We start from the raw sequence: 24,906 nt of genomic DNA, 5'->3' as shown, positions 1-24,906 counted from the left end.
TAGTGCGTATCTGCACGATAAAATTGCTCAGCTTCGGGACGGGTTGGACCAAAATTGGGTAGATTCAGGTGAGATGTCGGAGCCTCGTCTTGTTGAGACTGTTTGGGAGGAGTTTGATCCTGTGGCTCTTGAGGACATGGACAGGTTGCTGGGAAGGCTTAATGCCACTACATGTTTACTGGACCCGTGTCCCTCCTGGTTGGTGCTGGCCACACGGAAGATGACACGGGGCTGGCTCCAGGGAATTATTAATGCTTCTTTGTTGGAGGGTGTTATCCCTTCCGCCTTGAAAGAAGCGGTGGTGAGACCCCTCCTCAAGAAGCCTTCCCTGGACCCAGCCATTTTAGGTAATTACCGTCCTGTCTCCAACCTTTGCTTTGTGGCGAAGGTTGTAGAGAGTGTGGTGGCACGCCAGCTGCCCCAGTTCCTGGATGAAACGGTCTATCTGGACCCGTTCCAGTCCAGTTTTCGGCCTGGGTACAGCACGGAGACAGCTTTGGTCGCGTTGGTTGATGATCTCTGGAGGGCTCGGGACAGGGGTTACTCCTCTGCCCTGGTCCTGTTAGATCTCTCAGAGGTTTTTGATACCATCAACCATGGTATCCTGCTGCGCCGGCTAGGGAGTTTGGGAGTGGGAGGCACCATTTTTCGGTGGTTCTCCTCCTATCTCTCTGACTGGTCGCAGACGGTGTTGGCAGGGATCGACTGTGAGGCGCCTCATGTGTGGGGTGCCGCAGGGGTCGATTCTCTTGCCCTCCTGTTCAGCATCTATATGGAGCTGCTGGGTGAGATCAACTGTGGCTTTGGGGTGAGTTATCAACTGTATGCTGATGACACACAGCTGTACTTTTCCACCCCAGGCCACCCCAACGAAGCTGTCGAAGTGCTGTCCCGGTGTCTGGAAGCTGTACAGGTCTGGATGGGGAAAAACAGGCTCAAACTCAACCCCTCCAAGACGGAGTGGCTGTGGATGCCAGCATCCCGGTACAGTCAGCTGCAACCACAGCTGACTGTTGGGGGCGAGTCATTGGCCCCGATGGAGAGGGTGCGCAACTTAGGCGTTCTCCTGGATGGGCGGTTGTCTTTTGAAGAACATTTGACGACCGTCTCCAGGAGAGCTTTTTATCAGGTACACCTGATTCGCCAGTTGTGCCCCTTTCTTGACCGGGATTCCTTATGCACAGTCACTCATGCTCTTGTTACCTCTCGCCTGGACTACTGCAATGCTCTCTACATGGGGCTCCCCTTGAAGGGCACCCGGAGGCTCCAGTTGGTCCAGAATGCAGCTGCGCAGGTGATAGAGGGAGCTGCTCGTGACTCCCATATAACACCAATCCTGCGCAGGCTGCACTGGCTGCCTGTGGTCTTCCGGGTGCACTTCAAGGTGTTGGTTACCACCTTTAAAGCGCTCCATGGCTTAGGACCGGGTTACTTACGGGACCGCCTACTGCCACCGTTTGCCTCCCACCGACCTGTGTGCTCTCACAGAGAGGGACTCCTTAGGGTGCCGTCAGCCAAGCAATGTCGGCTGGCGGCCCCCAGGGGAAGGGCCTTTTCTGTGGGGGCGCCAACCCTATGGAACGAACTTCCCCCTGGACTCCGACAACTTCCTGACCTTCGGACCTTTCGCTGCGAGCTGAAGACGTATCTATTTTTCTGTGCAGGACTGGCTTAGAATTTTTAGATGTTATTATGGGTTTTTAATTTTTAATTGGTTTTTTAGGGTTTTAAATGTATTTTAAATTTGGGCCAAATTTTGAATAAGTTTTTTAGTTATTGTTTTATTTGTATTGTATTTATTGACTGTCATTTTTATTTGGCTGTTAACCGCCTTGAGTCCTTCGGGAGAAGGGCGGTATACAAATTAAAATATTATTATTATTATTATTATTATTAACAGAATTACAGCATAAACAAACAGAGTAGACAAAGTGCCTGCTCACAGCCATCTTTTCAAAATGGGTGGGGAACCTGTGACCATCCTTAATTTCTAACATCTCTGAGCCTTAATCAAACTGCTTGGGATTCCAAAGATTTCAGCAATTTTGTGAGGGCTTCAGATTCTCCATTTCTTAACAGTTTTCACGTGTATCCCATTGCCTTTTAAATCAAAAGTTGGCAGCAAAGCAGCTGTTAAAATCATTCTAAAACAGAGAACTCAAGTAGGATAGCCCTTGCTTTTATTCAACAAGCTACTTCCTTTTTGGATCACATCAGGAAAAATATTCATTTTTTAAAAACGATCCTGTCAGTTTCATGAGAATTAAAACAATGCTGTATCACCAACTACCTACACATAGTAAATCATATTCATGGTCAGACCACTTACAGATTCCTCTATTTCTGTTAAATCTATGTAGAAAAAGACCCTATTATCATTATACATGCAGGGCATGAGGATGCCAGAAATTGAAGCATAGCAATGTTTGGAAGACTAAAGTTCTCCATCCCTGACAGGGCGATTTTTACTTAAATGGAAAAGCAGAATGGACTAATAAGAGCATTGTCAGGAGTTGTATAATAATAGCACTTCGTTTCAAATCTTGCCATTTTAAAGCAAAGAAGAATTTGCTTAAATATAAAATGCAGCATTAGGAGTATTAAACTTTCTTACAAAGAAATATAGCATAAATTATTATAATGAATCTTTTCCACTTCTCTAAAAAGCAAAAAATAAAGGCCATACAGGGGACAAAGGTGTGCATAGATAAAGGCAGTCAAAACAGCGGGGCTTCCCCTGCTTCAGATAAATATTGCTTAAATCTGTGATACACCTGAGAAGTAATTATTGTCAGAGAAACAGCAGTTGATGATTACATTTAGGGAATTTCAAAAGCATTAGGAGGAAATAAAGCTGGTAAATGAAACTTTTAGACTTATTATCAAGAACGTTTTCTCTACTCACAAAATAAGCAGTTAGAGAAATCTTCTCCAACCTGATCTTTTCAGATGCCTTAGACAAGGGCTGTCAAACTCGTGGCCTGGATGCGTCACGGCCTTGCCTGATTTAGTGGAGAAAAAAGTCTTGATATGTCATGTGACGCCACCATGATGACCTGAGTTTGACACCCCTGCCTTATAATAATCAACCCCTTATCCACATAACAGCCTTGGAGGAAGACTACTTCTGAGCACAAAAAACCCACTGCTACTCCTCAGTGAAATTCATATACAAATATAGTTGATGAATGCAGATTGGCATGTTATCAGAATGTCAAATAGTCCCATATTACTATTCATGAAGGGACGGGAGTACATCAGTAGTAACATTTCAAATTTTACTGAAACAATTGTGTTATTTTGATATGCAGCTGTCCCCAACTGATGCCCTCCAGATGTGCTAGAAACATTGTAGAATTCAGAATTCTCATTTTGAGAATTATGATCCCAATATATCTGAAAGGTTAGGGAAGAGATGTTTTATTTACCCTAGTTTAAAGATGTAAAATGTTTCCAATCCTTCCTAGAAGTTCTACACTCTTCCAAACAAAGTAATTGACAATACATGAGTCTGTGATTAACTTCTCACTTTAGCTGGATGAGCTTGGAATATAAAGACTGCAGATCCTGATTTTGCAGAACCATTTTTAAATACCATGTTGCTTGCTCTAAGCCTGAGACAATAAAAACTATGTTTGGTTTTGAAAGAAGGTTAGATTTTCCTGGGAGTCTGCTTTCGGAAGAGACTGATGGTTCCTGGGTGGTGTTGGTGGGGGAAAGGATGGGACCTGTAAGACATGTCCAAAAATTTCATTCTGGGATGCTTCACTTTGTGCCAGTCTGTACAACAGTGGTTTGAGCAGGGCAATAGTAAGTTGGGATGACCCGTCTTGTGCAAAAGGAAATGGGTTGAGCTCTACTGATGCTAGATATCGCTGAATAATGCTCAGGACATCAGCGGCACTCATATCCACCGGGCAGAGCTCCCACAACTTGTCCAAATAGGGGTCCAGTGCCCGGTGGCGGGAAAATTCCCCCAGGAGATTAATAAAAATTTCTTTGTTTAGCAAAGGACTCAACAAGGAGAATTTCTCCGCTGTCTCCATCACATGCTGCCATCTCCCATATTGGATAAGGAGATCCAGGGCTTGGAGGATTGCTTTGGGCCTCTGGCTACAGAGCAAGAGCTTAATTTCCATTTCTCCATCTGCTACTGGACATCTAGCCCACCTTGGCAGTACAGCCAGTGCTCTCTTATACAAGGGCACACCGCCCTCAGGCCCTTCTTTGCTTTTATAAGTCCAAGACGCACCCAAATATTGTTGGGATAGCTCCACAAAGTGAGGCAACCATTTAGGCTTGAACTCAAGAAGAGAAAGACAGACAAGTTCAAAGAAGGGGAATACTCCATTTGAAGGGCTTTCTTCTTGCTTAGTTGGGCTAGGAGCAGCTCCCCCCAGAATTTTTTTCCATACATCTGAAGTGGCTCTAGCTACCAAAATGCCATCCCCATTCTCTTGTAGCTGGAGATGGTTCTGGACAGCTTTCCAGAAAGCCCCAGGGAAGGCAGCGAATATGACATTCAGGTATGCCAAATTCTCTCTGCTCAAGTCCAAGTGTAGAAGGCGGCTAAGTTCTTGCTCCACCAGGGCTTCACCATATCTCTTTACCTCACTTTCTGAAGCTTGAACCACGTGCAACTTGAGCAACTCCAGATCTTGATAGTTTTGCAGTTCTAACTGCATTGTGCCCAGGAGCTTGGTATAAGATTCTGGGAGGGTCCTGAGCTTTCTTCCTTTGGAATCAAGACTATGGCACAGGATGGAAGACAGTGCTACAGGAGCCTGAAACATGCCCCCCTTCTTCAGTTTTTCCACAGTGAGTTGGGAAGTACTGAGACTCCGTCTTTGATAGTATTTGCAAGCTTCTTCAAACACCACCTGCACTAGATTGGATTCAGACTGGCAGCCTTGATCCGAGTTTGAGAAGTCAAGAGTGTAAATGCCATCCTGAGCAAGGAGCTGGATTTCTTCTTCTACGGTAGGAGAATCCAAAAAGTGTACTCTTTCAGTGCTCAGGACTTTGTTTTCTATCAGCTCTCTACTGTTCAAATCCACAAGATAAAGAGTATCCTTCAGCAAGCAAGCCAGGATGTCCCCAAATACCTTTAGTTGGACCTGCTCTCCTGAAGACAAAATGCCTCCCGCAAAGTCAAAGATAGGTCGCCACACGCCATTAGGTTGGACTCCCTGGATGGTGCCTGTTTGCATGATCAACAGCAGTTCTCCACAACTGGATAGGGCACAGCTGTGAACAGCCAAATTTTTCATGGATTCCAAGAATCCCACGTAACTCAGCAGTAGCTTTTTGAAGTCTGTATCGTTGCCTGCATGTGAGGCTTTTATGGAAACACATGGGCTGTGCGGCGCAGTAATAACAATATCAGCCATTTCAGGTCGCCAGATGAGGATAAACTTGGCTATTCTTGGGAAGGTGGCTGGGGTGGGGACAAGGAAGACTCCAGAGGGTTTGGCCAAGACTTGGTAAACAGGGCTATTGTGCAAGATAACCCTGAGAGTGCTCAGCTGGACTTCCTGCTCTCCAACCTGAAGGCCTCGAACACAAATACAATACTGGAAGGTTCTTCTCTCACAAGACAGCTGAGCATCCAAAGGAGGCCTCTCTTCACACCACACAAGCTGGTCCCCCAAGCTGCAAATGGAGACAATCCGAGCACGGGCTCCATGGCACAGTTCCAGGCTCTGCAGCAAATGCCATCCGGAGGTGGGCACAAAGCGCCAGACTTCAGTCCTGCCTTGCTCCCAAATGATAGCCAACACCCAGGAGACAGTTGCAACAGGGCTTTCCAGAAAAAGCAGCTCCACCACAGGGGGCTGAGGTGGCTTCCAGGTCTTCTCCAGGTCCCCTCCATCGAGCCCCAGGCATTGAAAAGCCACCAGTCGAGGCTGGGAGGCCGGCTGGTTCCACAGGAGAATCAGATGATGCTTGTCGGGGCTGGTTAAGACACGGCTGGGAGGCTCCCCGGAACGACGCTGATCTAGCAGCTCCCGCAGCCAACGGCCCCGAACGTAGTCACTCCAGTCCGAGACCTGCCGAAGCTCCACCGCTCCCTTCATTTCGGGACGTCCCGGGCGGCTGCCGACTACATAGGTCCGGCCGGGTAAAAAGGCTGACGAGCTGTACTAGGCCAAACTTCACCAACCCACCAAGGCAAATGCGAGGTTATTTTATTGTTTTATTCCGGCTTCTTGCAGCGGAGAAACTCGGCCCGAAACTCGCAAGATTCTAGCGCTCCTGGATCTGCGTTATTACGCGCTCCTTTTTTCCCCTACGAAGGCGTATAAGCAATTCCACGCCTTTCCCTCCAGCCTTTAACAACCTTTCGCTTTACAATAGCCTTAGCCGAAGCTTTCAAACCCAGCTCTTTCCATGTTGCCGCGCCCAGCTCGCTATTCCCACCGCCTCTTACGGTTTCGGGCTCCAACTCTCATACGCCGAAAATCTGCAAGTTGCCCTCTTTCTCTTTCTGGTTCACACGAGCGCGGAATTCCGCTTGAGCTACTCGCGCTCAGACGGCGCGTAGCTGTTTCTAGGCGCCTTCGTTCTCCCGGAACAGGCCAAAGCCCAGGCTCTCCGGCTCGCTCCAGCCGTTTCTTCCGCAAAGCAGCACTCAAGGAAATCCCGCAGCCCCTCCGCCGCAGTCCAGAAGTAAACCAGCGCCGAATTCCTTATTGCAATCACGAGGTCTTTGGTTTCCGGACGGAGGCACTCCCCTCCGGTACTTCGGCACCAAATCCGAACTCCCTGCAATTCTTCCACTTCCGTCCCTGCCCGATGAGGTTAAAACCTGGCCGCCCCAATTAAGCTGCCTTTTCGTAGCCGAAAGGAAAACGAGAACTCTTTTGAGTTAAAGGGACGATGCGTCGATGGGCGGGGAAACAGCGACTATGCACATATAGGCGCGGCGCAAACAGAGTTTCAGCCTAGAAGAGGGTACATTTTGCCGTTAGTACTAAAGTTTGAGTGGCGCTTTCTTGTTAAATCAAGAAAAGTATTTAGACCAAGAGGGAAAAAACAACAACCTTCCCCTCAACTAAATCTGCCGGCTTAATTAGATCTAGACACGGACGATTCCAAATCACTCGGAAAATTAATAATACCATCCCAGATGCAGAAACAAAGGGAAGAAGGAAGATTTGAACTATATGCAAGTTTTGGAATCTGCTGAAAAAAAATCTTGTTTTCTACCTGCATCTTAAAATGCTGGCTAATGACATTTTTCTTCAAAAGCATGCATAGCACTGCTGTTTTAATTGCATTCAAGATTAACAAGTTTTCCTCCTTATAACAATTGCAGTGTATGTGTTTTACCGTAGCCTCTTTTCAAGACAATTAGATTAACAAGAGAGCTGCTTTAGCATACAGGTAGTCCTCGATTTACAGCAGTTCGTTTAGTGACCGTTTGAAGTTACAATGGCACTGAAAAAAGTGACTTATGACCGTTTTTCACACTTACAACCTTTGCAGCATCCCCACAATCAGGTGAACAAAATTCAGATGCTTGACAACTGACCCACATTTATGATGATTGCTGTGTTCCAGAGTCATGCGGTCCCCTTTTGTGCCCTTCTGACAAAGTCAATGGGGAAGCCAGATTCACTTAACAACCGGATTCCTAACTTAACAACTGCGGTGATTCACTTAACAATTGTGGCAACAAAAGTCATAAAATGAAAAGGGCAAAACTCACGGAACAAATTTCTCATTCAGTAACATAGATTCTGGGCTCAATTGTGGTCGTAAGTTGAAGACTACCTGTATGCATTTTCAAAAATAGTACAGGTAGTCCTCAACTTACAACAGTTCATTTATTGACTGTTCAAAGTTTCAATGATACTGAAAAATGTGACATTAGTTTTTCACAGTAATGGTCATAAGTATGAAAAATGGTCATAAATCACTTTTTTCAGTGTCATTGTCGCTAAGCAAACTGTTGTAAGTTGAGGGCTACCTGTATAGGATTCATCTGCATTCTTCAACTCATTTACTTATGAATTAATTTCTGCTGAAATTACCATGTTTTGAGAGAGACAATGAATGTGCAGACAACTGATTTGCCATTGTGTGCTGGCTTTATGGCCTGTTTTGTCCCATGAAACTGCTTCCTTTTTCTCTCCAGTGAAGCATGAGAAATGGAAGGACAAAACCAATTGAAAGTCAAATAGAAGCACCTGGATTTATTGACTTCTCGTTTTGCTAAAATAAGAAGTCTTCTTGTTTTGAAACCAGCACAGAAGTGTCAATGTGCCTGCAAGCAACAAAGAGGGACTAAGATAGCTGGATTTAAAAATCCATACCCAGCCTGAAGGCATTCGGGCCACAATCTATTTTGGGGTGACTGACCATGGCTGAAACATATGGCTCAACTTTTGGATTCTGCTATTTCTTTCCATTTAATGCATTTGTAGTCACTGGCCTGAAGAAGAGTTCTGAGGAAAATGAAAACTTCACTCTCCTGTAAGTAAGATTTTGATTTATCATAATAAAGCCTTTGTCTTACTTGGAGTTTCCCCCTTCTCTAGATTTACCAACAACTCTGGGGAATTCAGAGCAGAACCTTGAGAGATGAATAGGGCCATTCCTGTCAGTTTACAACAAGCAGGAAACCCCATGCTATCAATTTGCCACTCCAAAAATACATGTTGTTTACACCACTAATTGACTACACACTGCTTGTCAGCTCCTAATGAATTTGACCATGTTAAGAATTATGCATTTTGTAAGCCTACCACTGAAAACTAGCTCTTTACCGGTTTACCACTCTTTACCACTACAAAATACTTTACCCACAAGATAACTCCTTCTTGCTTAAAAGTCTGTGCTGACCAATTGGCCCCCATCTTCATCCATATCTTCAATAAATCACTAGAGATGTGCTATGTTCCTTCTTGCTTCAAATGCTCTACCATCATCCCAGTGCCGAAGAAGCCCACTATCAAGGAACTGAATTACTACAGACCAGTTGCTTTAACATCTGTAGTCATGAAAGCCTTTGAAAGGCTAGTGCTTTCCTACTTGAAAACCATCATGGATCCGCTGTTAGACCCCTTGCAATTTGCATACCAAGCAAACAGATCAACAGATGATGCTGTTAATATGGCTCTGCACTACATCTTACAACATCTTGAATCTCCAAAGACATATGTAAGGGTCCTCTTTGTGGACTTTAGTTCAGCATTCAATACCGTGATTCCAGACACTCTTCTAACTAAGCTAAACCAGCTACAAGTACCTGAACAGACTTGTAAGTGGATCACAAGCTTCCTAACAAACAGGAAGCAGCAGGTGAAGCTAAGCAGGATCACATCAGATACCTGTACAATTAGCACAGGGACCCCCCAAGGCTGTGTGCTCTCTCCACTTCTCTTCTCTCTGTATACCAATGACTGCATCTCCAACGATCCATCTGTTAAACTACTAAAGTTCGCAGATGACACAATAGTGATCGGTCTCATTCGAGACAATGACGAATCCACATATAGATGTGAGGTCGAACGACTAGCCTTGTGGTGTGACCGAAACAATCTGGAACTGAACACACTCAAAACTGTAGAAATGGTGGTAGACTTTAGGAGAAACCCTTCCATACTTCCACCTCTCATAATACTTGACAACACAGTATCAACAGTAGAAACCTTCAAATTTCTAGGTTCTATCATATCGCAAGATCTAAAATGGACAGTTAACATCAAAAACATCATCAAAAAAGGACAACAAAGACTGTTCTTTCTGCACCAACTCAGAAAACTCAAACTCCCCAAGGAGCTACTGATCCAGTTGTACAGAGGAATTATTGAGCCTGTCATTTGCACCTCTATAACTGTCTGGTTCGGTTCTGCAACCCAACAAGACAGACACAGACTTCAGAGGATAATTAGAACTGCAGAAAAAATAATTGCTACCAACCTGCCTTCCACTGAGGACCTGTATACTGCACGAATCTAGAAGAGGGCCGTTAAAATATTTACAGATCCCTCACATCCTGGACATAAACTGTTTCAAGTCCTACCCTCAAAACGACGCTATAGAGCACTGCACATCAGAACAACTAGACACAAGAACAGTTTTTTCCTGAAGGCCATCACTCTGCTAAACAAATAATTCCCGCAACATCGCAACACTATCAAACTATTTACTACATCTACATTACTATTAATCTTCTCATCGTTTCCATCACCAATCTCTTTCCACTTATGACTGTATGACTGTAACTTTTTCTTGCTATCATTAAGGGTTAAATTGTACCCTATGACCATCATTTGTGTTCTAAATGTTGTACCTTGATGAAGGTATTTTTTCTTTTTCTTTTATGTACACTGAGAGCATATACACCAAAACCAACTCGTGTGTCCAATCACACTTGGCCAATAAATTCTATTCTATTCTATTCTATTCTATTCTATTCTATTCTATTCTATTCTATTCTACTGTACAGTAATGAGATCCGTGAAATAAGGACAATTTGTTTCTTACAAAATAAAGCATCAGTTAATTAAATCCCGGATCATAGAATGGCTTAAAATTCCTACAGTGCTGCTGAATCGATCTTTTTTGCTTTCTCTGGAAGAAATTCCATTGCATTGACATTGAGACTATCTGTACTTCAACGCCAAGGAAAAAGTGTGTACCCCAATTGCAATTGTTGTTCTGCCTTTCCATCTATGAAACCCAAAAGATTAAGGATACTACCAACTAATTACGCATTTTTATTGATAACCCCCTAACGTATCTTCCAAAAGTTAGCCTCTTCTCCGAAGCCCGCTCCCATTAGAAACTCTCAGGAAAGGGAATTCGCGAGGCGATCATAAACTGAACCGAGCCGATCAAGGATTATGCGCCTGCGTGATATGAAGAAGGTGGAGCCAAGGCTTTCACATCGACGCATGCGCTTTGGCAGGCATCGCCCCGCGCAGGTAACAGATATGATTCTTTCCCACCCCTCAAAATCCGGCCTTCCTTGTGCCCCGGTCGGTGCTCCAGCCAGCCTTGCTGAGGAGAGCCAGGCGGGAGGGAAGAGCTGGGACTAGCTTAGAGGCGGCGATGGGATCGAGAAGGATCAGGGCGCAAAGTGTAATGAGGGTGGAGGAGTGGGGGGGGAGCGTTGGGGTGCACCTCGACATTATTTCAGCAAAATGTGGGTGCTTGTGCCATGTCCGCGAGGAAGACAGACTGTTTTTCCTTCTCAATTTCTGTATACTTAATTGTTAAGAAACTTTTCTGGGACGGAAAGAGGAAAGCCTGATTGTCTTTTAGGTGGAATAGTTTGGTGCCATTGATGACACCAGCTTTAATCTGTGCTCCAAACACTGTCATGTGTTTCTTCCCAGCTGTCTTGAATCCCATAAACTGTAGCCAGGATGATCACTGATCAGAAATTAGGGGAGTTGAAGTCCAAGCATATGCATGGATGCAGGATACTTAATATTCCTTCCTTTTGGGGGGCTTTCAGTTTTCTGCCCCTTTTGCTGTATAGGGTAAGAATGTATTTATTGTAGGATCCCAGGGAATTGGGAGTCAGTTAATCACATTCCTAATTATTTCAGAGTAATAGCAGCAAGATAATTCTTCCCCCTCTGAATTTTGCTTGAAATGAAAGTTTACTGGGTATAACTAAGAATCTAAAAGGACTCTGCTAAGTTCTGATACAGTAATAAAATAAATGCTTGGACCTGAACTCTGTTCATTCTAAGCCTATGCCTTTCCTACAGTGCTGCTGTTGATAGAGTGCAAGGTTCTCATGAAAATAAAATATACATAAGAATAAAAACTGCCCACCCTGTTATAAAAGTGAAAGATGTTTTGGAGGAATGCAAATCTGGAGGAATGCAAACTATTGTCCAGATATTTTTCTACTCATATGCAATAAATTCTTCTATTTGCAGAATTCTGAATAATTTTACTTCTATCTATTCCTACATCTTTAAACATAATGCAGAATTTTTCTCTCGTAATATAATTTGGAATGGAGTTTACATACAGTACAAGTCACTTAATGAGGAATCAAAGGCTTTTTACTTGTTCTTCAGAAGAAGAAATCAGATATTCTTATTAGAAGAAATCAGATATTCTTATCAAAATATAGAATTTACTGTTTGTGATTCCTAATCATGCCATTCCCCCATTATTTATTTTTAAGAGGGTGTGGAGTAGACCATATTTCAACCTAGCAAATCCAGCCACACTGGCTGATTTGTTTCATACAAATCCATGTTCCATACTAAAACTTGGTTCAACTAAGGAAAGTGTGTTATATAAACATAATCATTAATATCCCGTTTTGAAAGTTGCAAATATGAGGGTAAAATCAGCCAGTGTTCATAATAAATAGAGATGTAAAAGCAGTTATATTGCATTTAAAAAATAATGTTACCGAATCACCTTACGTTGCTTGAAAACTTGCCTGAAATTTGGTTTTCTATTTTGACGGGGGTCTGGTTCATATACTATGTTTTAAACTATGGCTTTTAATTTAGTATGTTGCATGAAACCAGGCACATGGCTTATACACAGTGACTGTATTTTTAGCTAATTTTTTTAAAAAATGTGGCTAAGCAAACCAGGACTTGACATAAAGTCCTACATTTTAATATAATGGAAATCAGTCAATATAATATTCTAAAGACACAAAACAATTTTACTGCAGGATTGGTAATGTAAAATGCGAAAACTTTATATAAGCCATTCTGAAGAACTGAGGAACAGCAGCTATTACAAGTAACGCTTGTAAGTATCATATATAAGATTTGTTTGCATGTATGTGACTGATATACTGGATGTGAGTCACTGTTGGGTTGCTATCAATGTCTACCATTCTTCAAACATAGTTTTGCTTAATCATGCTAGTTTTTTCCATTAACTCTTCACTAGTGTTCTATATACACATAGACATATACTCACACACTTCTATTTTTCTATTTTGAAGAAGTAATAAGGACAGGCTGTTGGAATTCCAGATGGAGAAGGTTTAGAATGGCGGATGGTTATGTTTTAAATACTGATAATTTAAGAGTTGAGTTTTTCAAATCAAACCTTAAGGCAAATTGAATTACAAGAAAACAACAGCTTTATATGTGATTGGTCCTTTTATTTCCTGTTTATGTAACAGATGCTTCATAGAGAGTCATGGTGTCATAAACTTTTATCGTGACCTAAGATAATCAAAAAATTTACTTTACTGAAGATAGCTGCATTACAGTTGGAACTTGTGTTGTTGAAAAGTACACCAGACAGGATTTTTTTTAGAGTGAGAGGGTGGACCGTTTTTTTAAGTTAATATTTAATACAGTAAAAACTTCCTTCAGAAGAAAATAATTTGATACTCTGTTTCTGTAGATACACTCGTTGTAGATTTTAGGATGATATATAAATGCTCTTTACTCCCTTTTATTACTGGGGAGTGGCTTTATGACTTATTTTGAGATACTTATTTTGAGATACTTCTTTGAGATATTGCTCATATTAATTGTTTTTTAGTTTCTTCCAGTTAGTTATAAAGGTAGTCCTTGACTTAATGACCAGTTGCTTAGTGACTATTCAAAATTCTGACAGACCCTTCCCCCACAACTCCCCTACTTATGTCCAGGTTTTGATGTTAATGGCTGCTGCAGTGTCCCTACAGTTGTATGAACAAAATTCAAATGCTTACAACCAATTGAGGATATGCTGCAGCACCTCCCATGACTATTCCACCCCCCCAATCCTGCTCTGCTGGGTCTTTGGAGATTGTATCGAGAAAGATATCCCTTGACCTTCCTGCAGGCTATATAACTCCATCGTAGATGTGGGTTCCATTGTGGAAGCAGCTGCAATTTATTGCGGCTGTTTGCAACTTGATGCCTTCTTCTGGGGCAAAATTGTTGGGCCTCCACTGTATATGAAGGTTGCACAGTGCAGCTGCTGCTTCCAGAAGGAGATCTAAAATAAAAGGCAAGGGACCAATCAAGGATGGGGGTGTGGGACACAGTGGGATGGAAAGCAGACCCAAGGCCTGTAGAGGGACAGGAAGTGGAGTATGGAGTGCCTCTGGGGAAAGGGAACACCTTGGGAGGTCTGGAATAGGCCATGTGTGAGCCGGTGAATGCTGCAGTGTGGGGTTGGGCTCACATTAGGTCTCCCATTGCTTTTCCCATCCCTGAAGCTGTTCTTAACATCTAAAAGTGACACCTTCTGTATGCTGTAGCATTGTCAGAATAGTCTATGATTTTGAAGTTAAGATTAAGGCTGCTGTATTAGGGGAGGGTGCAAGAAAGATAGGAATAGGATTGCCAGTCCAGGGGTGCTAACCTAATTCTAACAAAAATCCAGTATCTAGCACAGCCTTCTTTTTCACTTAATATGGAAGCATTGGTATTTCCATTAATGCCTGATGGAATTATTTTGCTTTTGCTTCAGTAGTTTTAATGGGAAAAATGTGACTTTTAGAATAGTTAGGTTATAGCCTAAATCAGATCTGAAAATTTTCTTGCATTGACCCTAACAAAAACAGTTTTCTCATTCTGGTGTGCAGGATCCCAAACCAGGACAAAGACTTGCTATTTCTTGTGGGTATTTCAGTCCCAAAACATTTGGAAAGCATCAGTTTTAGAAAATGGAACGGAGAGAAAATTTGGGAAGGTTTACAAGGGGGGCATGACAACCTTCACTCAAAGAAGATGGCACCACCATACCAGAAGCATATTACTGTATTTTATCATTATGATATAAATAATCCAGTCAGAATATTCTGTTGTTTGCAACTTGATGCCTTCTTCTGGGGCAAAATTGTTGGGCCTCCACTGTATATGAAGGTTGCACAGTGCAGCTGCTGCTTCCAGAAGGAGATCTAAAATAAAAGGCAAGGGACCAATCAAGGATGGGGGTGTGGGACACAGTGGGATGGAAAGCAGACCCAAGGCCTGTAGAGGGACAGGAAGTGGAGTATGGAGTGCCTCTGGGGAAAGGGAACACCTTGGGAGGTCTGGAATAGGCCATGTGTGAGCCGGTGAATGCTGCAGTGTGGGGTTGGGCTCACATTAGGTCTCCCATTGCTTTTCCCATCCCTGAAGCTGTTCTTAACATCTAAAAGTGACACCTTCTGTATGCTGTAGCATTGTCAGAATAGTCTATGATTTTGAAGTTAAGATTAAGGCTGCTGTATTAGGGGAGGGTGCAAGAAAGATAGGAATAGGATTGCCAGTCCAGGGGTGCTAACCTAATTCTAACAAAAATCCAGTATCTAGCACAGCCTTCTTTTTCACTTAATATGGAAGCATTGGTATTTCCATTAATGCCTGATGGAATTATTTTGCTTTTGCTTCAGTAGTTTTAATGGGAAAAATGTGACTTTTAGAATAGTTAGGTTATAGCCTAAATCAGATCTGAAAATTTTCTTGCATTGACCCTAACAAAAACAGTTTTCTCATTCTGGTGTGCAGGATCCCAAACCAGGACAAAGACTTGCTATTTCTTGTGGGTATTTTCAGTCCCAAAACATTTGGAAAGCATCAGTTTTAGAAAATGGAATGGAGAGAAAATTTGGGAAGGTTTACAAGGGGGGCATGACAACCTTCACTCAAAGAAGATGGCACCACCATACCAGAAGCATATTACTGTATTTTATCATTATGATATAAATAATCCAGTCAGAATATTCTGTGTGGTGTACCCAATTCTGTGCTACTGCTGCTTCTTAATAGACTTGATTCTGATAGTGAAGGGGAGAGCCTGTCGAGATTTCATCTTATGCCCAATTTCAATATGTTTTGAAGAGTCGTGGTGGTGCAGTGGTTAGAATGCAGCATTGCAGTCTAATTCTGCTGACTGCCAACTGCCAGCAGTTTGATTCTCACTGGCTCAAGGTTGACTCAGCCTTCCAACCTTCCGAGATGGGTAAAATATTGCCCCCAGATTGTTGGGGGCAATATACTGGCTCTGTAAATAGCTTAGCAGTATATGTCTAAGTGCTATTGCTATTTTACCCTGTTAAAAGTTCTTCCTTTTTACTTTTCTGATTGATGATATTGTATTTCTCATAAAACAGACAATAGACTGATTTAATAGCTTTTGGTGATACAGTTTTAAATGATTTTGCATTTACCAGAAGTTCTTAAGAGCCAAAACCAATAACTAGAAAGTAATGGCAGTATATGAACTGACTGAAGTCATCCAATATATACTACAACAATGTGCTCTTTATTGCATATCCTGTTTTTGAGTTTTGTAGAAAATAAATCTCTGGGTGATGGTCTGAAATGGATGTTAGCCACTGAACATTCTACCAAATAGGATTGTTATACTATTTATTCTTTTTTAAAATTAACTGTTGCATCTTTAGTTGCAGAATTAATTGTTAACGTTTATAGGCATTGTTACATACTTTGCAATATCTAGGCTGTTTAATATATTATATATTGTATCCGGAGATAAATGCTTGCCCTTCTGCTTTACTGCTACATTAAGGTGATTGGATGGGAGGCATGATAGAAAATCCAAGGAAGGGGATTCAGTTTTAGCATTGGGTGAATTGGGGCATATTGAGCCACTTACTTTATTATATTTTATGCACTAAAGTACATTTCACCTTTTCACTGGAAACACTGAGTAGTTCCCAAACAAGCATTACATGTTAACTGTACTTTATTACAATATAATGGAAAAGTGCACAAAATTGGCTCTGCGCATGTGTAGGATCTTTACATTGTCCAAGATATACCTATGTGCTGGCTTATGGGCAATAATTTATATGTACTGGAGTTGAAATGAAGATACAATGCAAAGTTTTATTTATATAGAACAACTTTTCAAATGCATGTGCATTATTAAGAACCGTGCAGCATATTTACAGCCATAAATTCATAATGCTAAAACAATATCTGAAATATTTTTATGGTGAAAAACTTTTATCAAGTAAATAAAATGTTTACAAATTCTTCATTGATTAGTACAAGATGGCAAAAGAGAGACTACTTGAATTTCATTGGATAGACAATTCTACAGTTTGGTTATGACCAGTTAGAATAGACTTTCTCCTTATTCTACCCTATCAGGTCACTACCTCAGAAAAGTCAAAAGAAAGAGCCATCTATTAAATCTTAGAAATTGGATAGCTGATATGGAAAGAAAAGTTTTATGATCTACCCAAATGTGGATTATATTAATTTTCCCTGTGGGTTGGACATATACATGTATCTAGCCTGGAATGAATTTGTCTCAGTTTACCCATATAACCATTTCCAGAGCTGCATAGGTTAATAGCTAGCTTCTGTGAAATTAAATATGTTTTATTTTATTTATTTTTTATTTTATTTTATTTATTTGTCACAACAGTATATATAAGTATAAGCATAAAATTACTATATAAAGCATATATATAATCATAAGTATGTAATAACTATATGAAATTGGATACTATCAAAGGGAACATTAGGACAGGAACGGTAGGCACGTTGGTGCTCTTATGCACGCCCCTTACAGACCTCTTAGGAATGGGGTGAGGTTAATAGTAGATAGTCTTTGGTTAAAGCTTTGGGGATTTTGGGAAGAGACCACAGAGTCTGGTAGTGCGTTCCAGGCATTAACAACTCTGTTGCTGAAGTCATATTTTCTGCAATCGAGATTGAAGCGGTTCATATTAAGCTTAAATCTATTGTGTGCTTGTGTATTGTTGTGCTTGAAGCTGAAGTAGTCTTCAACTGGAAGGACTTTGTAACAGATGATTCTATGAGTTAAACTCAGGTCATGTCGAAGTCGGCGGAGTTCTAAATTTTCTAAACCCAGGATTTCAAGTCTGGTGGTAGAAGGTATTTTGATGTAATCAGAGGAGTAGAGTACTCTTCTTGTAAAATATTTCTGGACATGCTCAATTGTATTAATGTCACCTTTGAAGTCCTACAGGACTTGGGTACCTTTGGGACTGCCATCTTCTAGTTAAGTATACCTATCTACTAAGCTTAGGAAAGGTGGGCTCCCTAAGGCCCCTTTCTCAAATAATGCTATTACCAAAGACCCAGATGGGCAGACCTTCGATCACTCTCTTTTTTTGAAACATTCCCCTGCCCTCCATATGACCTCTATCTGCTGTGATTTGGGAAAGGTGTTAAGCTTGGCTTTTTCTTAGGGACAGATGTGGCTGTTCTGAGGCTGTTCCCTTTTCCAATGAGGTGTCTGTTTAATAGCATTTTATTGCCCCTTGGTATGTCACAAAGTTATAATTGCATTTGTTATTCTGTTGTTTTAACCTTCTTTTTAAAGCATGATGGCTCCTTACTGATGGTATTGATTTGAGCAGAGTATAAACCCGGTTAAATAAAACAAGATAAAATTAAAATATCTGTTTATTCTTAGCGTGATGAGTGATTATTAACCCATTAGGACTCAGCCTTATTTACAAACCACTACAATTTGATGATTCTTGCGTATATTTCACAGTTTCATTTGTGAAATGAAAAATAAAATGTATACTTAAATGAGCTACAATTGTTCTCTGAGCTACATGGGTGGGTAGTTGAGCCTTTGTTCGATTTTCTTTTTAAGTCATGCAAATGCTTCACACAAACTTGTTTGCTGGGAAAAAATACACACGCTTCCCTCGTGATTCTTCATTACAAGTGAATGCCTATACTTATAGTGTTGACACTATAACAAGTGTCAACATTAAGTACTCTATGTCCACCTTTTTGTGTATGTAAAACATATGTATTTCAGTAAGCTTTTGTTCTGTGTACCTTGCACTCCAGGTAGGAAACATACATCTGAAGTAGGCTAGGATCTATCATACTTTCTTTTTTTTTTCCTGTTTAATCATATCCAATTCTTAGAGACTGCCTGGAGAAGTCTCTGCCAGTTTCTTGGAAAGATTTTTCAGAAGTGGTTTGTGGTTGCCTCTTTCCTGAGAAAAAGTGACTGGCTCAAGGCCACCAAGCTGGTTTTGTGTTTAAGGTGGAACTAGAACTCATGACTTCCCAGTTTCTAGCCTGATGGATTAACCACTGCACCAAACTGATTGTCACAATAGTTGTTACTATAGCATATAGTAAGTATAGTATGGATTTTGATAAAGGAGAATATTTGTAATGCAAGGTTGAAATTAGGGTCCTTGGAGCTTTTGTTTTCCTGTAGATATTTCATTACCTAAACTAGGTAACCTCATCAGTGCTAGTAATGCTAGCTAGCTATCACTAGCTAACATTAGCACTAGCACTGCTGATGTTACCTAGTTTGGGTAATGAAACATCTGCAAGAAAACAACCAAGCTTAAAAAGCTCCAAAAACCCTTCACCGTATGGGTGGGTTCTGAGAAATTGTAAAAACAATTAGGAGAAATTATAAAGATGTAAGTGTTGTGGAAATTTGTTTAGGATCGATTGATGTCTACCATTTCTTTCAATCTACAGGTTATAAGCCATGGCACAATCTGAGAAAAAAGGTGGATTACTTCGGAAATCTTCATCTAGTAAGAAACCCCTGAAAGAGAAGGTTGTGTTAATGTACGATGAGATCTTCACAGTAAGCATTGGATTTTTTTTTTCATCATAACAAGAGTTTGGTATTCTAGTATTATAAAGTCTTGTAGTATGAATGAGAAGGAAGACTAATGTTCCTTAATCAAACATTATCTTGACATGTTTTTACTTTCATGGGCAGACTGTTAACAATATAATGTAAAACTAAACTTGTTATCTTCAGTTTATAGCCGTCACTTTAATAGTGATCCCATTCCCTTTCAGACAGAAGATCCCAGTAAATACAACCCTCGGTTTTGGGAGGAGCTCTTCCTCATGAAGGTAATATACTAAAGATTGAAACAATTTCTTATGTTTATTCTTACAATTATCAATTTCTAGTTTTTCATGCCCTCAGTAATTCCACCATCGGCTTAAGCTCTACCTTTTGCCTGTCAGGTGAATTTGGAATATCTGGAAGGAAAGCTGGAATCTCTGGATGGTGAAGAGCTAATGAAGATAAAAGATAACATTAATTGCTTGTTCCAGCGTTGCATCTGGGCGTTAGGAGAAGAGCATCCAATCAGAGTGGTTAATGCGTTACAGGTGCTATGAATTTCCCTTGGCTTTCATTAAACAAAACTTATGAACTGACAACTAATAATCAGTTATGTTAGTGCTAATGAAGGAATTAGTCTGCATTATTGATAAAAAATTGGTCACTAAAATATATGTTGGTTCAGTATGCTGAATCAGGCATCCTTTTTTAATTACTTTAACATCTTAGGCAATAATAACATTTTTTCTTTTTTTATTGTTAGATGATTCAAGAGAGCGTGATATGTTATTCATTTTGATAAAGTATCAGAAAGAAAGATAGGTGAAGCCAGTGAAATTCTTCTGCCGATGTCACAGTTTCCCTTAGTGAGATATTTCCTATCTGCCTTTGGAGGCCTGGTTTTTTTGTTTGCTTGTTGGTGGAAAAAAGAAAGTACAAATGAATTTCTGGTCAAATTCTATTGGATTTATGGTATTGAAATTCACTGTAAGCGACCTAGGGTATCATACATTTAAAAACCCAAATACCATACATTTAAATTTCTGCATCGGTGGTGGCAGTTTTCACTGCCCGAGAGGCTTTGTCTCACAATTTCTGCTTGCCTGAGTTTGTGTTTTCTGCTGCAGACACTATGTGCGCTGATCCGTGGGGTTCATCAGAAGAACAAATCCACATCTGGCTTTGACATCATCAATATGCTAATGGGCTTTGACAAAGCTGAATTGTGCATGAAGGTGAGAGCTTGCAATATTGAAACAATGGGTTTTATTTTCATCCTAATACCATGTATGTTACGTTGACTTCTGAATTAGTCACATGATGTCAGGAAAGCATGGATTTTGGGGAGGGAGAACCCTATTCATCTTGAAAATCTCACTGTGGCCTGAGGCTATTCTTCCTCCACTGTTCACTTCTCCTGTGCATTTCTCCTACTGCAGAAGTGGGAGTGGGATGGAAGAAGGCATTGTTTATGGTATGCTCCTGCACAGAGAGAAAAAATTTCCTTTTCCTGTCACCCAGAGCTCAAAAGTTTTTTTTTCCTAGCCCCCAGTCTTCAGTGATTAAAGTTTTTCAGCCCCAAGGGTGAGAAAAGCAGTCCCACTTGGAGAAGAAATGTGCCTTTATTTGATTTGCAGGCTAGATTTTCCTCGTCCGTAAGTTGCGTGCTGTTCAAAAATAGACATGTATTCAGTTGGCAGAGTAGCTTGTGCATAGAATAACATGCTTCTTTCTCTTCCTAGCTTCCTGATAACACCTAGTCTAGATACTGACAAAATGTATTTGGACTGTGTCAAGGAAATAACAGCAAATTAAAGCATGATAATAAGTAGCTTCTTTAATGATATATCAGGACCACAGAGTAGCTTGTAGTTAGGTTCTTTAAACACAAAATAAATAATGAAATAGAAGTATATTTGTTAATCAGCTTGACATAGATAATTTACCATCTCTTGCATAAAATACTGTACATAAAATTCCACAAAAAGGGATTCAGTAGGTCATAGAAGCACAGCAGTAGTAAAGGCTATAAGTAACTTGAGCTTGCAACAAATTATAATAACTTTTCCCTTTTCTAGAATCTGATGGAGAGTTTGGATTCATTACTTTGCGCAGAAGGCTCTGAAAGTCTCAAAAGTTTGTGCCTGAAACTTTTGCTTTGTTTGGTAACTGTAAGTAATATATAATGGTTGGTTAACTATAGAAAAGTATTTATTATGAAAATATGGAAAATGTACCTTTGAACTATTATAATACTGTGATAATCAGTACAGTATAACAAGTTTTAAAAATAAGTAAAATAATAACTTGCACCCTGCCCAATTCTTAGTGACCTTGGGCACAGCCTTCTAAATTAAGATTTTTTTGCTCTAACTGTGAAATTAGATATATTAATGAGAAAGTCCCTTTTTCGCTTCAGTTATAAAGGTGTTTGCATATATAGACTCTGCTTTAATGTGTTTAAATGAATGCATACAATATGAACTGAACACCCAATTTTGGTCATCCAAACCAAAAAGAAAATGAAAATAATTATGAAGAAAAAGAAATGGGTGATAACTAAAGTGAACTAAAACTAATGGAAATATAGGAAGTTTATTGTTATTGGACAGCATCAATGTGGTTTCAGCTCAATTGAATAACGTTTAGCATTTCCTTTACTCATCGTTCAAATGTACAAGAACTCTGCTGACTTTATTTCCAATATTAAGTATTTATCTCACTATTACCAAAGAAATGTTTCAGAGTTTGCTGTTTAGAAAACATTCATAAGACTAAAGCCTGAAACAAATCCTTAAGGCAAATAGTACCATGAAGGCAAAGTAAGCCTTCTACTAAACAACATGTTTATCTGTATGGTGTTTAATGTACCCAAAATCCATAATCTTGTGATTACAATACATATGTATGAAACACTTAATTTAAAGAACTCTTTACAGAAGAGTTTAATAAAAGATATAATTGAGAGACTTTTTTTTCAAACTGTTGGATCTTAACATGCACAGATTTATTGCTTGCAAGTGATAAGAGCGTATTTGAATTCTTTTGGAACTTAAAAACTCTAAAAATCCCTATTTCTTTGATTCTACTCAGGTGACAGATAATATCAGTCAGAACACAATTCTGGAGTATGTGATGATTAATAGTATTTTTGAAGCTATCTTACAGGTAAATCTCCTTATTCCTTTCTATCTCTGGGCTGCTAATCTTTGATAAAGCATTTCTATACACTGTGAGTAACCCATGGACTACATGCGTGTTTCTCTACTTTGTTCGGGCTTCATCTGGATAGGCACAGTAAGAAATGAAAGTAGGATTCTTAGGAGTGAGAAGGACAAGGCTTCTCTTCTGCAGTACCCTTGTAATACATATGACTATGTGGCTCTGTTTCCATTGACCCTAACCTGGCAGCATATGAGGACCTTTGGACTGAAATGGTTGCCAGACACTTTCTGTAATCATAGATAGAGTTTACCTTCATGTTGCTTAAATGGAAATGTAGGATAATTGAAAGCAATGCGATAAAAGCAATTTTCATGTTGGTAGGTTTTAAGAGTTCTTCATCCGGGTAATTTAATAACTTTGTGCAAGAGGAATCACACAGGATATTGAATCTAATTTCCGAGAATTGGATGGGACATCTAGACTATGCTCATTTGTTTATTTCCTCAAAACTGCTCATTATTTTTCATACAAGAATTTAATTTCAATTTGTGATTTCTACATGAAAGAAGATAATTTAGTTTTATTCTAAGCTTACAAAATTCATTTTGGGTATAGGAAATTTTCAGCTCATCATGCTACATTTTTTTGGAATCTCCCATCCATGACTCCTTGAAATACATTGTTTTGACTGATCAAAGCTTTGCTTGTCTTATTTTTAGATCCTTTCCAATCTTCCCAGTCGCAGGGAACATGGTTATGAGGCAGTGGTCCTGCTTGCATTATTAGTGAATTACAGAAAGTATGAGGTGAGTGCTTGACATACGATTAATCTGGTAAAGCTGTAAAATCAAAAAATTGTGGACAAATATTCTGTCTTTCCCTCAAGGGAAAGGACTCTTGTTCTTGGTATCACTCTGTTCTTTGGCGGTAAATGTTTACATGAGGACTATTTCCAGCAATAGTTTTGCTTATTAGAGGCATACTAAATGTCTTTGAAGCTCAGCGTGAAAAATAGCCCAAGCTCTTTCTTCCATTTGGAGCTGACTGGATTGGAGGTTGTTACATTTCCTTGTTTCTTGAAAATATGTTATTACTACAGAGTGGTCTCTTTCCTTGCTGGGATTCTTATTTGCTTGTTTGGGGTATGTTTCAGAATTACAGTAACAACATTGTATAGCAAAATAAAACTGGAGAGAAGGATCATTCCCATCATTGTGTTATGTTTCACAACTAAGAACAATCATATAAGTTACAATGGGAAATGAATGTGTTCCTTTCTGAAGATTAAAAGTTGGCAAACAAGATGTAGATTGCTACATTCAATTGATGGTGATAAAATATAGTCCCAAGGAGAACTGAGGAACCTATATCCTGATGTTTAATAACAAAGTGATTGTGCTATCATATTAAGAATATAAGATACACTTCCACTATATTTTCTATATGTTTCAAAAATATTTTATGCTGTTGCAACATACATTGTATGAGGCAGTCTTTGAAAATAATGTTGGTTCAAAATGCAATGGCCAGTATGCCAATGAAACAAACAGGTGTAGCAATATAACTCCAGTGCTATGGTTACCATATTTGTTTCCAAGCCCAACCTAAAGTGATGGTTTTAATCTAGAAAGTTCTACATGGCTTAATCTCTGTGGATTTATAAAGTAATCTTTCAGTGAAATAAATATGCTTTTCTCTGCATTTTGACTGAGAGCAGATGGGGAAATTAAAAAGATAGGGTCCTGAGGGAAGCCCCACCACTCTGTGGAACAACATACTCCAACAACAACAAGCTTAAAGCCCCCAACCTATTAGCGGCAAAGACTTTTTTTTCAGCTGGCATTTGATGGGTGACGGGATACTAAGGTGATTTTCATGGATTTTGATTTATGTGATTTGGTTTGAAGTTATGTGACTTATATGAAGTTATTGTACTACATACATTTTTAGCAAACCATCTTGAATTTTGAAAGTGAGCAGCATAGGATTAAATAAAACATATGAAACTTTTTTTATAAAATAAGTATTTTATTAAATAGATACAAGTTTCCTTTCTCCTTTAGAAACAAATATTAATCTGGAAACAAGTTTTTTGATCTTTCTAAAGGACAGGTTTATTTGAGATTCTGTTACTCTTAAACTATTTTCTCCCCTCCCCCTTCTCTCTAGTTTGTAGGTGGCACGTAATATTTTGATAATGTTTAGCTTTTGATGAATTTCTAGGGCATGAGTTTCTTTGTTTTC

At 40.0% G+C, this 24,906-nt stretch overlaps 2 protein-coding genes across 3 annotated transcripts in view; one reads left to right on the top strand and one right to left on the bottom strand.

Annotated features, from left to right (window-relative positions):
* Positions 1 to 2,158: 2,158 nt before the first annotated feature.
* HPS6 (HPS6 biogenesis of lysosomal organelles complex 2 subunit 3) lies at positions 2,159 to 6,840 on the bottom strand. Its single transcript, XM_058189297.1, has one exon. It carries the CDS (start codon positions 6,075 to 6,077, stop codon positions 3,630 to 3,632), a length of 2,448 nt encoding a protein of 815 aa, XP_058045280.1. The 5' UTR covers positions 6,078 to 6,840; the 3' UTR covers positions 2,159 to 3,629.
* Positions 6,841 to 10,892: 4,052 nt separating this feature from the next.
* The window catches only part of ARMH3 (armadillo like helical domain containing 3), a 161,244-nt gene continuing 147,230 nt past the window's right edge, over positions 10,893 to 24,906 (top strand). Inside the window, exons 1-9 of one of the 2 annotated variants that reach the window (XM_058187854.1) lie at positions 10,909 to 10,934; positions 12,665 to 12,744; positions 19,392 to 19,503; positions 19,725 to 19,781; positions 19,899 to 20,045; positions 20,625 to 20,732; positions 21,576 to 21,668; positions 22,591 to 22,665; positions 23,382 to 23,468. In XM_058187854.1, the coding sequence (XP_058043837.1) occupies positions 19,402 to 19,503; positions 19,725 to 19,781; positions 19,899 to 20,045; positions 20,625 to 20,732; positions 21,576 to 21,668; positions 22,591 to 22,665; positions 23,382 to 23,468 (669 nt within the window). In that variant the 5' untranslated portion in view covers positions 10,909 to 10,934; positions 12,665 to 12,744; positions 19,392 to 19,401. Of the gene's footprint in view, positions 10,935 to 12,664; positions 12,745 to 19,391; positions 19,504 to 19,724; positions 19,782 to 19,898; positions 20,046 to 20,624; positions 20,733 to 21,575; positions 21,669 to 22,590; positions 22,666 to 23,381; positions 23,469 to 24,906 lie in introns of both variants that reach the window. The other variant, XM_058187855.1, reaches the window with a different exon arrangement.

The sequence above is a fragment of the Ahaetulla prasina genome, chromosome 6, assembly GCF_028640845.1.
Source record: "Ahaetulla prasina isolate Xishuangbanna chromosome 6, ASM2864084v1, whole genome shotgun sequence".
Lineage (NCBI taxonomy): Eukaryota > Metazoa > Chordata > Lepidosauria > Squamata > Colubridae > Ahaetulla > Ahaetulla prasina.
This window is presented reverse-complemented; position numbering and strand designations above follow the sequence as displayed.

What these genes read in the sequence shown, in the direction of transcription:
- HPS6 (XM_058189297.1), bottom strand. Translation starts at nt 6,077, where the DNA reads ATGAAGGGAGCGGTGGAGCTTCGGCAGGTCTCGGACTGGAGTGACTAC.